Source organism: Rattus norvegicus, chromosome X (assembly GCF_036323735.1).
Source record: "Rattus norvegicus strain BN/NHsdMcwi chromosome X, GRCr8, whole genome shotgun sequence".
Lineage (NCBI taxonomy): Eukaryota > Metazoa > Chordata > Mammalia > Rodentia > Muridae > Rattus > Rattus norvegicus.
This window is the reverse complement of record NC_086039.1, coordinates 8057997-8072593: the sequence shown is the minus strand read 5'-3', so window position 1 is coordinate 8072593 and position 14597 is coordinate 8057997. Positions and strand designations below refer to the sequence as shown.

General features: G+C 38.2%; 1 protein-coding gene across 2 annotated transcripts in view; it reads right to left on the bottom strand.

Annotated features, from left to right (window-relative positions):
* Window positions 1-14597, bottom strand: part of Efhc2 (EF-hand domain containing 2) — a 200471-nt gene that overhangs the window by 71480 nt on the left and 114394 nt on the right. For both annotated transcript variants that reach the window (XM_017601976.3, NM_001106952.1), the window contains exons 10-11: window positions 12858-13054; window positions 9143-9273 (exon numbers count right to left, since the gene is read on the bottom strand). In XM_017601976.3, the coding sequence (XP_017457465.1) occupies window positions 9143-9273; window positions 12858-13054 (328 nt within the window). The remainder of the gene's footprint in view (window positions 1-9142; window positions 9274-12857; window positions 13055-14597) is intronic.

Below are 14597 nucleotides of genomic sequence, written 5' to 3'. Positions count from 1 at the left end.
CACACAGTAGAGATGTAATGGTGACATGTAACACACTGGCCAAGCCTGGCCCAGTGCTCTCTCTTCTGCTATGATTTTTTTAATTGTGTTAAAATGCACATGAAAGAACGCATATGAGATTACATTGTCTTTTGGGAAAATTGATCTTAGATTTAGTTAGTTTCATGTACGTGAATGTTTTGCCTGCCTGTGCACCACTTGCGTGCCTGGTGCCTGAGGAGGCCAGAGTAGGTATTTGATTCCCCGGAACAGGAGTTACAGACAGTTAAGACCAGTCATGCGGGTGCTGGGAATCAAACCTGACTCCTCCAGAGAGCAGCCAATGCTCTCCACAGCTACCATCACCACAGCCCCACGTTTTACTTCCTTACCTACGGTAAGCGTGCAGTGAGGTGACAGTTGTTACTCAGCCAGCATCTCCCACCACCTTCAGAATCTTTTTCATCTGAAAAACACTGTTCTTTGAGGTTGGACTGTGCCTTCCCAGTCTCCAGCCCCCGGCAGCCACCCGCTTGTCTCTAAGGAGCCTCTTAGGCTCTTGGCAGAGGTGTAATTTGTCAACTTATGACAGACTTATTTCAATTATCATAATGTCCTCAAGGTCCCTGCCTTTTATAGCATTTTAGAATTTTCTTTTCTGCAGGAGGGATACTATTCTTTTGAATGTTCATGCTACATCCCATGCTTTTCCTATCTATCGTGAAGAGCACAGATTCAAAGACAAGTAAGTAAAGATCTCTGACATTTCGCTTCCAGCTCTTTAAGGCAAACACCCCAAGCAGAGCTGTTAGATCATATAGTAATTTTGTACTAATCTTCTGAGGGAGCCTCCATATTTTCCCACAGCAGCAGAACCGTCTCTCTCTCTTTCTTTCTCTCTCTCTCTCTCTCTCTCTCTCTCTCTCTCTCTCTCTCTCTCACACACACACACACACACACACACACACACACACACACACACACACATGTCTGGCAGTTAATCTTTTTAAATCTTTTCTCTTTTGATTTTTAGAAGTTGTCCCCAATTACAAAATAAAAGTTATGGTTTCTAATGAATTGTCATCAAAATTTCTACTGCTAACCCTTTTCCCCATTGATTTGAAATATTCGTCCTATTCAATGTTTAAGAGATTAAATGTGAATCTTTTACTATCTTGGTACTCTATTTCCTTGGTACTCAGTTTATGCCTCTGCTAGAAAGCTATGTTTTAAAATATCTGTAAATTATATAATCTCCTAATATCTATACTTTAATATTCTCATCAACTTTTTTGCTATTCTTAATACTTTATTTTCCTAACCAATAAGCCAATTTCTTCTCCCTAATCCTGAGAAATGAAATCAAACTTAACAACAGCAACAATAAAGACTTACTTTGTAATTCTGATTAGAACTGCTTTAAATTTATAGATTAATCTAAACAGAATAGAATCATTACAATATTATCATAGAGATAGCATAAAGCTTAAAAATTGTATTTCTCTTGGTCTTGCTTATTTTTGGTCCAATGCATTCGTAAGATTTCATAACTTTTATTGCTATAATAAATAGCATTTTCCGAGACCATTCCCTAGTTTATTATAGCTGACAAAAAGTAAAGCTACTGTTTTGTGTATTATATTCTTATATTTAGTTACTTGCCTGAATATTAGGCATTTATTTTCATGCAATTTAAAAATTTGTCTTTGCTGGATATGATGATATACACCTTTAATTCTAGCACTTGGAGGCAGAAGTAGGAAAATCTCTGAATTGAAGGCCACCCTGGCCTACAGAGCTAGTCCTATGCCAGTCAGGGCTGCATAGTATGATCTGGTCTCCAAAGGATAATAACCTGTAAGTGTATAATTAGATGGACAAAAGAAAAATATACTGTGTTCATGTGTGACATCACAAAACTAAAATTCAACCAAGTCTAAGGTGAACAGGTAGCACTAAGCTACTACTGATTACTGTATAATGTCTATTTCACAACAGGTAGAGAGATACATGGGTTTTGATGTCTAATCGCCTACTTTTAAAGCATTAAACAAAGCAAGAAAAAAAGTCAACACCAACCAAAATAATTGCTAGCTTTCAATCTTTGAGCTTTAATACCATCATTTAAGATAATTTAAACTAAGGTTCTCAAACATTGCAAAAGTAGTCAAGCATAGGTAAAATATTTGTATCCTATTTAATGTGTCAAAACAGAATTCTCAAGCAATGAAACAAGGTCTTTTGGTTGGTTTGCTAAATCTAGTTTAGTCCCTAATATTAACATATATTTGCATTGCCAGTTTGGCTCATGTTTTCTTGGATTTTGCAATCTTTACAGTATGTGTGGCAATGAGTAAATGTCTTCTATATAGTTTTGCATTCATCCACCTATAAAGTATAACTGGAAATAAAATGTATATAATGTATAATTTGAAATTATTTAAATGTAGCTAATTAATCATCAACTAACTTACAGTTACCTGTGTGTACATGTGTGCATACGTGTGTGGCGGGGAGTAAGAATATTTAAAATCTCAGCAGTTTCCAAGTGTATAATAAATTACGATTCATTATAGTCACCATGCTATACAATGGATCTCCAGAATTTATTCATCCAACTAAAACTTTGGACAAAGGATATCCTTTTAATTAATCTTTCATTTAGGGAAATTCCCACATTATATTTTCTGTCACAGGCAACATGGGAATCAGAGCTCAGTTTTTCAGCATCCTGAGCAGTTAGAAGCATGCAGGTGACCCACATTCCACCAATCAAGAAGCTTACAAAATATTTGCCTCAGAAGAGAGTAACATGAGAAACCAGTTCAGGCAAGCCACATTTGGTATCAGAAGGGGCCGATTAACCAGATTGACAAAGGACTCAAGGTAGTAAAAATAGTGTGGTAAAAATCCACTTCTTGGCAGAAATACAAAGTGAAGCAACGACTTGTCGGTGGTGTCATTAGTAACAGAGATCATTTTCTCATCAGACAAGTTCTACAGCTTGGTGCTGGGCACTGTTCCTAAAATTTAGCTGAAAGCTTGTTTGTCTAGCCCTTCCAAAGATATTGTGAATTATCCAGGATCGTTTTCACAGACTCTTTTTCTGCTTAACTGACCAAAGACAAGTAGTTTATAAAGCTAAGCCCTCCCCAATACAATACCATCAGACAATGACAGAATTCAATTAAAAAAACTTAACACATATATATAATGTGTTCAGGGAGGTTTGAAATCTCATTTTCAAAAACGCATGTCTAGGCTCCCATCTCAAAAACTATGTTATAAATTAAAGACAAACTACCTGATCCAAAACAGCTCATGTTTACATGCACAGACTAGTGGCTTCCTTAAAAGGTATCAGTTCACAATAAAAAAAAAAAACCAATAGCAAGTAAATGTTCCCAGTGACATATGCCTCTATTCATGGCACTTGGTAGGTGAGGGGTATGAGGCAGAAAAATCATGAAGCCCAAGCTACCCTGAGCTCCACAGAAAGACCATTTCTCAAAAGGGGGGAAAGTAATAGCTCAGTGTATCAGAATGCTTGCTGTGCATGTAGGAGGACCTGAGTTTAAATTCCCAGGGTCCATAAAAAAAGCCAGATGTGGCTGCTCCCATGCCTATAACTTCAGTGTTGTTGCGGGTGGAGACCAGAGGAATCTTGGGACTTACTGTTCTACACCCTGGCTATAGCTTCATTAAAAAAAATTCTCTCTCAAAAAAGACAAGGAATCCCAAATCACAGAGGATGGCATCCAATGTCCTCTTCTGGCATTTGGACACACAAGTGCACACACACACACACACACACACACACCATTTAAATATAACACACACATACAGCAATACCAAACAATGAAAGAAACCATGGCTAATGTAATCAAACTAGTTCAAATAAAGATAGAGCAAAAGTGCAAAAAGGGAGAGACAACTGTCTTAGAAAAGCGGGATGAAATAATTACATTGTTCAAAGTACATTCACATTCTATTTCCTTGAAGTAAAAAACACTAAAGAGTAGATGATAATAATGTTCCTAGCCTATATCCACAAATTATGATGTTCTTTATTTTTCTACCTTCATGGGCTCAAGACTTTGAAGGCTTCCATTTCAACCTCACTTAAGAATGTTTGAGTGAGACCGTCATGAGGAAAAGTACAGTTTACTGAAATACTGAAAACATTATACAGTTTGTAGATTAGAGCCATTACCATGAGACCAGGTTACAATTATGAGAATGAAGGTTTTCACTTTGTTGAGTAACCACCATACAATAGTCAGTGTGCTACAATAAGAACTTTACAAACAGTAAAAAACCTATCACTAATCACAACAGTTCTATGTAGTAGATATTGTTATACATATTCTATAGATGAAAAATTGTTCAGCAATATACTCAAAGCCACCAAGTTTGTAAATGGAAAAGCTTAGGTTTGAATCTGGGTATGCCAACTCCCAAATCAGCACTCTGGTCTATTTATAGCATACAATCTCTCTCAGGATAAATTTCACTTTTATAAGTGAGAACATTTACGTAAGGCTCTAAGTCTTAGAAGGAATTTATTATACAATGTTCACAAAAGAAATACTGGCCTTTCAATTAATAAAAGGAGTCCAAAGAAGAGCTGTGTAATAACTTACTATGCTCAATAAAGGGATGTAGGAAAGAAACAGAAGAAACTGGCATGGATCCTGTACTTTGAGAGCTTTATACCTAATTAGTGAGAAAGCAGTAGCATACACAGTATCAAAAATGCAGTTACAAAGATTCAGGTGCCATTTCTGATGGCTAGCATAAGGTTCAGAGAGTTGACCAGGAGAAATGATCTGTATCTTCACTGGTACAGAGTTCTCACTACTACTGCCACCCATGCTGGAAATCTTGATGTCACTCTGGAAAGGTTCACTGTACCTGTGTTCCCAAGTACATGAAATCCTATCTAAGAAATCTAAACCTGGTCCTACTTCCTGCTGATATCAGCTCTACCTCTGAGAAAGGCCTTCTGTCTTCTGTGCTCATTCTCTCTCTCTCTCTCTCTCTCTCTCTCTCTCTCTCTCTCTCTCTCTCTCTCTCTCAACAATCAATAGCTCTTAGAGGTGAATCTCTCAGAGAATAAAAAGTCACAGAGAAACAGATCCAAGGTAGATATAGACTAGGTGATTTCCACAGGGTAAAACAAAAATGTCCACTGCTTGAATTAAAAAAGAAAAGAAGGAACCATAGGGCTGAAGAGATGATCCAGCAGCTATGATCACTGAGAACTCTTGCACAGGACTCAGGTTCAGTTCCCAGAACCTATAAGGCACCTAAAAATTACCTGTAACTATGGTGCCAAGGGGTGAGATACCTTTTTCTGACCACCTGGGGCACCAAACACACATAAATTCATGCACATAGATACATACAGACATATACATGATGTAAACTAAATCTAAAAACTTTTAAAAATGATAGCTGTTGCCCATGACTTTCTGACCTGTCTTCATATTACATCACATTTATTACATCACAAATTCTCAAGGAGGTCTCCAACTGAGTCTACAATCAACCGGGGTGCAGGGTGCAGTTTCTTAGCTCCTGAACCCAAGGGAAGAAGCTATGGAGCTTGGACAATCTAAGAGGTATGAGCCCTACAATCCCAGGCACATAGCAGGTAGCAGGTAGGTCTCTCTATGCCAGAGTACGATGAACACAGAAGCAAAGCCTACAAGATTTTATCATGTTCTATCATTTCTATGCATTAACCAGAGAAGGGAACGTTTGACAAATTCATTGTAAACCTACAATGGAAGAGTTTCAGAATGTCAGAGTGTAAAAAGTGCCTAAGAAACCAAAGTATGGATATAAGAGGAGGTACAAGGAGATTGCTTTTAAAAGCAGCTTTCCTTATCTTCAATAAGCCAGAGACAGATGGCCCTTCCATGATGCAAAGGAATCAGTTATTTATTTGTCTTCTATGAGCCTGAGACTTAATGTTGCTAGAGAAATGAAATCATTCATTAAATTACTCTGATAGAGCCTCATTGATACAGATGAGGATACTTACAGTTAACCATTAGACTGAGCACGAAGAACCCAATGGAGGAGTTAGAGAAAGAACTGAAGGAGCTGAAGAGGTTTGCAACCCCATAGGAAGAACAATAATATTAACATATCAGAACCCCCAAACCTTCCAGAGACTAAACCACCAACCACTGAGTATAAATGGAGGGACCTATGGCTCCAGTTTCATACATAGCAGAGGATGGCATTGTCTGGCATCAATAGGAGGAGAAGCCCTTGGTTCTGTGAAGGTTTGTTTCCCCAATGTATGGTAATGCCAGGGTGTTGATGTTAGAGTTGGGGATGGAGTGGGAGTGGGAACATCCCCATAGAAGGAGGGGGAGGGGGTATGGGAGAGGGGGGAGAGGGGATAACATTTGAAATGTAATTACATAAAATATCCAATAAAAAGAATGCAAAAATTATTCAGTAAACATCTATTGTCCTTGGTAGGACCGTGGAGGAAGAAAAGTAAATATCAGGAGCTTCCCAATGCAAAGTCAATTTTTAACATTTCTGCATACCTATTAGCCAACAGTAAGTGCACAGTAAATTGTGTCTTCTAAAAAATTATGCTAACAACTTAGAAATAAAAGGGTAAACAAGCAACAGACTGTGACCAAACTCAAATGGTATAAGTAGCTAAGATGCATCAAACCTGAAGATGTAACAAGGACCAGAACATCTTGGTGACCATTCCATACTCTAATTTGGAATCTGCCTTGGTTTGGATGACATTTTTTCCATGTTGAAAATTTGATTCTTTTACAAGTGCAGTGACATGAGAGGTAGTAAGAATCTTTAAGAGATAAGGCTTGAAAGGAGGTGGTTAGGTCACTAAGGGCAAGAAATAAATATGGTTCTCATGGATTTCTCACAAGCTCTTTTAAAGGTATTGTTTCTTAAATGAAGACCAGCTTCTCCACTGTCTTATATGAATTCCCACCAAAATGCCCTCTACCATAACAAGGTCTTCACCAGACTAGAGCTGATACAGGGACTATGACCTTGAGCCTCTAAAACTGGGAGCTAAACAAATTTCTTTTTTTTTTCATGTATTATTCAGCATTGTGCATTTGGTTGTTGCAATAGAAAAATTTCTAATACAGACCATGCAGTAAAACCTCCAAATTAGAGCATCTAGGAACATTCCATGTGGCTCATTTCATTCAGGGTCTGCATCTCCATCCAGTTTAGCACTAGAAGCCCAGAGATACTGTAGTACACAAGATCATCTAGAAGAATCATACCCAAGTACACATACACACACACACACACACACACACACACACACACACACACACACACACACCATCATCATCATCATCATCATCATCATCATCATCATCAACATCATCATCAACATCACTCCTCCAAGTAAACAAGTCTCATAGTAAAACAATTACAAATCTTGTTATATATTTTGTGAAGAAATATAAAACAAGGTCCAGGAATAACAGTGGGTATTTTCTTAGGCTTGTCAGACAAAAACAAATACTCTGGTAATAAAGAGTCCTAGAATTTTCCCTGAAAAGAATAGTAGTAAGGCCCTTCCACAGGCAGACAGAACTGCATGTAAAGGCTTGGAAACAGAGAAGAGCTTTATGTGTTTGAAAAACTGAAAGTCAACCAATGGGGCTAGAGAAAAAGTTAGCATGAAAATATAAACAGACCCATCACTCAAATCCCAGTCAAGGCAAGCCACTTGGAGGAGTCTTTGAGTTCAATGGTAACCTGAGCTGGTTTTCATGCTATAAAACTTCTGCGATGAAAAGGCTATTTGCATTTGTTTGTTTGCTTGGTTTTTTTTTTGTTGTTGTTTTTTCTGTAAGCCCACAGTGCCTGATGGGCATTCTTCCAATCAGTGTAGTGTGCCTTTATCATATCCACAATAAAAGTGAGATCTCCTTTTGCAGACCAATTTCTCTTCCTTGGAGATCCTTCCTGGACAAAGTACTTCCCTAAAGGCCCCCTGAACTCAGGAAAATATTTCCAATAGTCTCTGTGAGAGTACTGGGAGAACCGATGCTTTTTGAAAAGGACACAAAGTAATAAAGCAAACCCCCCCTTCACTTCTGATGGAAATTTCTTGTTTTCTCCTCCAGTGCTTCTCATTAGTTCGCCTTTTTTATTTATAATCTTTCCATTTCCATCTATTCCAGAACACTACCAACATGGGTATATAATGATGCAGAATAACAGATAACCACAAATTCATATTGATCCCAGAACTTTGGCAATTCTAAACAATAAAAATATATCCTCTGCCAGCTCCTCTTGAAAGAACACACTGAAGCCAACAAAAGACCTCTATTACAATGACAAATGAATTCCTGGAAAATGTGAGGGTCCAGGCTATCATGTAGTGATGCCACAGGCAACTGTAAACACACATTTGGAAAGTTCTCATTGCCATAACCATCTGAGCTCCTACCCTCTTTTCCCAGCATACACCTTGACTGCATCAAGCCCAATATAATACATAGCTATTAGTGAGTACTCCTAACTGCAGCCCAAAATCTCAGCCAAAAGTGAAAGTTCTCCATCCACAGTTTAATTTACCTTCTCCTCAATGTTCTGTTCACTTGGTTTTCAAGCAAAAAATATCACTTGTAGTAGACCGTGAAAATGAATTTCTTCCCTGTGTTTCTGCTACTTAGGAATTTGCCTAGGTCAGCTACTAGGAAGTCACAGAATTTGATTTTACCTTTGAGAAAACATTGATCATTATTTCTTCTGTTACTTCATCTCACTATTGTTGTATATAACATGATGGGAAACTTGAGGGACATTCAGACAAAGCCATCGATGCCTGCCTATCTTCTATCTTTCAAAATGCAGATGCATGTGAACATACAAAGACACTGTATTATGCACATGACCTTTTCTCTGATAATCAGGAACTGATTTTGGTCTCCATTCCTACCTATAAACATCCTATATGTAATTCCATAAAACTTACTGGGATACAGCCAAACCCTGAGTGCAAAGCGATGCAAAGGCAAAGAAATATCAATTCCTAACAGAAATCCATGCAGCCAACTGACTGGGAAGCATAAGGAATGAAATGGTTCTTTCCATTCTTTGGACAGAGTACAGCTAGCAGAACATGGCTTACCTGAATGCATTATAAGGCACCACCTTCGTGTGATTATAGTCAGCAGCTGCAAACACTTGTGTGATCTCTCTTGATTTTGATTTTTCATGTTTCAGCTTTTGTATGGCAAGTTCGAAGTTGCTATATGGAAACTTGAAGGAGTAAAAACAAGATATATGAATGAAACTTTGAGAAGCTGCCACTACCGCTACCACCACCACCATCACCTCCTCCACTACCACCTTCTCCACTACCACCATCATCCTTACTATTCTTTGGGAATTTTGTACACTGTGATTTGATCACATTCACCTCTTCCCACCTTCTCTACTCACCCTACTGTGTTCGATTTCTTGCTGTTAACCCACAACCAATTTGTGCTACTCAAGTATTTTGGGATATGTGGCCTTCCACTGGAGTGTGGTTGCCTAAACAGAGGCTATGTTCTGAAAGTAAATTGACACTCCTTCTCCCAGCAGTTAACAACTGTCAATAGCTCCAGGACTAGTGGGGACATTTCATGCACATTTCCCCCTTCCCTGCTGGAAAGCCTTGGGCTTTCACAGGTCACAGGTCATATGCATGCTGTCATAACCATTGTGAGCTCATGTGTGCAGCTGCCCTGTTGTGCCCATCAAACACTTGCTCTCCATCATTTACTGCCTCTGGCTCATACAATGTTTCTGTGCCATGATTCCACAACAATCCCTGAACCTTGAAGAAGGAATATGGAATAATGTTCCATTCAGGGCTGAACATTATGCAAGGTTTTTTTTATTCCTTATACCTTAGTAGGATAATGGAGACCATCAAGACAACATAATTAACCCAGAGTAAGCTATATATGCCTTTAACCTAGAAACCAAAGCTTTAGGACAAGAACCGACATTAATCCAGATCCTAGATCTCAAACAATTGTACTTTAAAGGAGAGCAGGCAACAAAGCTTACTAAACAATCTTCTTATAACTTTTATATATATAACCTTCTTATAACTCTCAAATATAGCCTAGATATTCACAGACCTTATATAAAGAATACAAATATAAAGTTATCTAAATATACACTCATTTTCTCTAGATCATTAGGATAGATCTGCCTGGAATTGCTGGTCACCAAGCAAAGCACTGTTTATAGTAATGCTGGGTAACCACATTCCACACAGACACTATAACCTACATTTATTTGTTGTCTGGGCAGCCTGCTGTTTCTGTCACCTTCTTTGTGATTAGCTTTTTGACTTAGATTATTTCTTATTCAATCCAGTAAAGCATAAGGTTGTAAGTAATTACAGCCAAAGGATCAAAAGTAAGAAGATGAAATTTTAGATTAAAAACAGTGATGGGAGTTTGGTATAAAGTTCCCTCTCTTCCAAGATCAAATGATCCAGGTGGTTTGGCACCTACTGAGGCCTCCGTCCCTTCTCCTTTTTTGCAATTCCTTTCATCTATTTCCACGATAGGATCTAATAGCTCTTTTGAAAAGACTACTCAGATTGGTAATAAAGAGTGTATTAATCTTTATCTTCTAACAAAGTCCTTGATAAGAGTATTTTTTTAATGATGCAATTTTTGCTTGAGATGCAGATACTAGGTAATATCTTACCCACTTTATCATACTGGAAGAATAAAAACCCTTTATACCTTTAAACTATGTATTGTGTTTTGGCTGGATATATAAAGGAAAGGAATAGTACTTGTCTGACATGCTCAAGATTCTGGTTCAATCCTTAGTAATGAAAACAAAGCAAAGCAAAAAATACATGCACGGATTAATATACATGGATAATCCTAATTTACAGTGAGTTATATGCTATTAATGTGTTGTATGTTAATAAGTTGAAAATCTCTGAAGTTGAAAATGTCCTTACTACTGACAGAACATCCCAAGCTTAGCAACACTGCACATTTGTAAAATATGGTTTATTTCTCTTTATAATCACAAGCCTGAATGAGGGCTGCAGCTCACTGCCCATGCCCGATGTCATGCAAGAAGATTGGACTATATGGTACTTACTAGCTGGAAAGGGATCAAAACTCAGAACTTTAAACAGTTTCTATCAGAAAGCACATCACTTTTGTATCACAGTAAAGTAAAAAATCTGAGGCCAAGCAATTCTAGGAACTCTATGTTTTATGTTAAGGTAGTGGTTCTGTTTAGAATCACTACCTTGATTTATAACAGCTACAATGACTAAGCTTGTCATGGGTCCTGTAAGTCTAAGACCCTCAAAGAAATGACCACATCTAACCTCCATAGTAACATTATCAAAGAAGCACTGTTGTTACTCTTAATTCAAAGACAAGCAGACTGAAGTTCAAAAAATGATACATAAACAAAGCCTGTCACCTATTAAGCTAGAGCTCAGTTTCTAACACAGAGTCTGGAAATCTAAATGCTTAATTATTTCTCTCTCTTGAGTTCAGAGTCATCATATAGCATAGGTTTGCAGTATTAGAATAACCTAGATTTTTAAAAGTATAAAAAAAGGGGTGGCATAGTGACTCTGGAAGATGCTGCATGCAACCGTGTCATGAAGAAGAGCACTAAACCGTCACCAGCCTTCAACTATTACTTCTGCAGGACTCTGAACTTCCCTGAGAAGTAGGCTGTTCTGGGGTCCTCATCTGTCTGGCTCAGACTTTCTCTGAACTTTATTATTTATTTTTCCCTAGCTATCCCTCATTCCTTGCCTTCTCATTTCACACAGATCAGACCTGACCTGCACTGCACTCCAAAGGTACCAGCCATTCCCACTGTTTTCGTGATCCCTCCATTTTCATCCCACAGAGCTCTCTCCCCTAATATATCAGTTGTGGCTCTAACTTTGTCTTGACACCTAGCAACTCAACCTTCAGCATTTTCTTTATAAATGAGATAAAGTATGTATTATGTGTGTATAAAAAAAGTACATAATTATTTAATGAACTTAAAAATAAAAAAAATTCCTAAAGTACAAAGCAATGGTTTCCAAGTCCACATAATTTACATACTGAACAAGTCTACATTTAAAAACTGAGATTATATATGGTCATTTTACTGAATAACATGATATATATCACATTTTCCATTGTAGTGTTTTAAGTTTTAGAAAAAAAATGGCTGGGCTGGGCCAGGTAGGCCTGTAACTTCAGCATCCAAAAGAGAGGGGCCAAAGAACAATGAATTCAAAGCCAGTCTGGCTAGACATGCCTCAAAAAATTAAAAATATAGTACAACGACAAGAACATACTTCTTTGAACTCACTATGGCAAATTTCTTCTTAGATTCTAATTTAAGCCACAGATGTCACTGTTAGAGGGACCAGCAACCTCAGCAAGTACTCAGTTCCCTCAGGGTTTTGGTTTGTTCTAGTCAAAGGCTCCTTTGCCAATTAACTGGGATGTCACAGTATGTGCCACCAGATTTTCTTCCTTTCCTATAGTTATTGCATTTCCTCCTAAAAAACATTGTTGGTGTCAGCAAAAAATCCTTGAAACATGATTCAGCCCTGGGCCTGCCTCCCACCGGTGTTTGAAATCTGTGATGCTGGGCAGTGGAGAGCTAAGTAGGTAAAGAGGAGACAAAGGCTGGGCCTCTATGATGGGACCTGTGGCCAAGTTGCACAGATCCATTATTCATGCCCACATATGTGAATATACAATGTAAGCTAGTGACAAGATACTGAAGATGCCCTAGAGAAAGGAAATGCACACTGCAAAGGACAGAGAGGCAAAAAGTACACAAAGTATATTCACCCTGTCTGTGTTACTCTCCATATAGTTTAAGGTGTACTCATCAGCATTAAGCAGAAGAAAGAGGTAGCCATTAATATTCACTGTGGCTCCAATATAAAGCTCTTCAGCCTTGACGTATTCTGAAAATTCACTTTTAAAGACTTCTTGTCCAGGCTTTTTCACACGACTTCTTTTCAAGAACATCCCACCAGCATTCCCTAAAGAAACAGAATAAAAGCCCATGAGTTGCTTTATTCTTAAAAGAAGTACAACTTGCCTTTAGTTATTTTCTCTTCCAACACAGACAATATAAATTATCTGTAAAGCCATGTTATGCATTGTAAGAAGGAAGAATAGGGTAGTGGGAAAGAAGCAGCATTTTTTCTTGGGTAACTGTTAAACACCATTGAACAGAATGTAAATTAGTGTGATTGCTGTGAAAATCATAGCATACGTCCTCAAAAAAATAAAATAGAACTTGCACATCATTCAGTCATATAACATACCTGGGTACAGTTCTAAAAGACTCAAAGTCAGCTTACTACAAAGATAGCTGTACACCTGTGTGTGTCATAATGACCAAGTCATGGAATCAGGTGCAAGTACTCATCAGTGGATGAATGGATTAAGAAAAATACGGCACATAAAAACACTGGAATTTTACTCAGGCAAAAAGAATGAAACATTGTCATTTCCAGGAACTGGAAATCAACATGTGAAACCAAATAAACTATAGTCAAAGCTTAATTTAGGAGGAGAGGATATGAAATTAAAAAGAGAAGTTATAAAAGAAGATAGCAGAGAATTTAATATTATCAAAACATTATATGCACATATTAAAATTAACCCATTACTTTGTATGCTTTTAAATGCCAAGGACTTCATGGGTGAGTGTGCTAAAGAATAAAGCAATATGATATTCTAGACTTTTCTTTCCTCTCTCTTTCCCTCATCCAGAAAACATTTAGCAAGAACCTTCTGTATTTGTCCTACAGTAAACTCGAACTGTGGGATACCAGCAAGTTTCTCTTCTCCGTGGCACGAATGAAAGATCTACTTGGCTTAATTTCCACAGATCTGCCTCCCACTTAACCTAGCATTTAGATTAAGGGCAAGATGCTCGGCTTATGAATATAACTGAGACAGGATCAATCCAGACAGGAGAAGTGGCAGAAGGACACAGGCTTCAGAGCCAAACGGAGTTACATTCCATCCTGGCTCTGTCACTTGCCTGTTACATACTCTTGAATTTTTTAAGGTATCCAAACTGCTACAGATGGCACTGGTAAAATTGGAATTGTAGGATATGAATGTGTGGAGAGCCATGAATATTACTCTCAGATCAGGCACTATGGGGAATATTAACAGGAAGGCCCCAATAGCAACAACAGTTTGCTACCAGCAAGTGGGTGTTCAAGATGGGGACATTAGACTTGTCCATTGCTGCAAAGACAAGGATTCTGCTATTGGAATCCTTAGAAGTCCATCCACTAAGGCCCAAGACCTACCACTTTCTCCCTTTCCTCTGCCCTTCATGGGAGTTAGAATCTGCTGCAGCCAGATGTGGTATTAAGCATGTATAATGCTAACACTTGGGAGGCTGAAGCAGGAAGATAATGAGTTTTAGTCCCTGCCTGAGCTATGCAGTAAGACCAGAAGAAAGGGACAAGGGGAGAGGAAGTTGGGAGAAGGGGTGAGAAAAGAGAGAGGGAGAGGAAGGGAGGAAGAGGCAGAGACAGACAGACAGACAGACAGACAGAC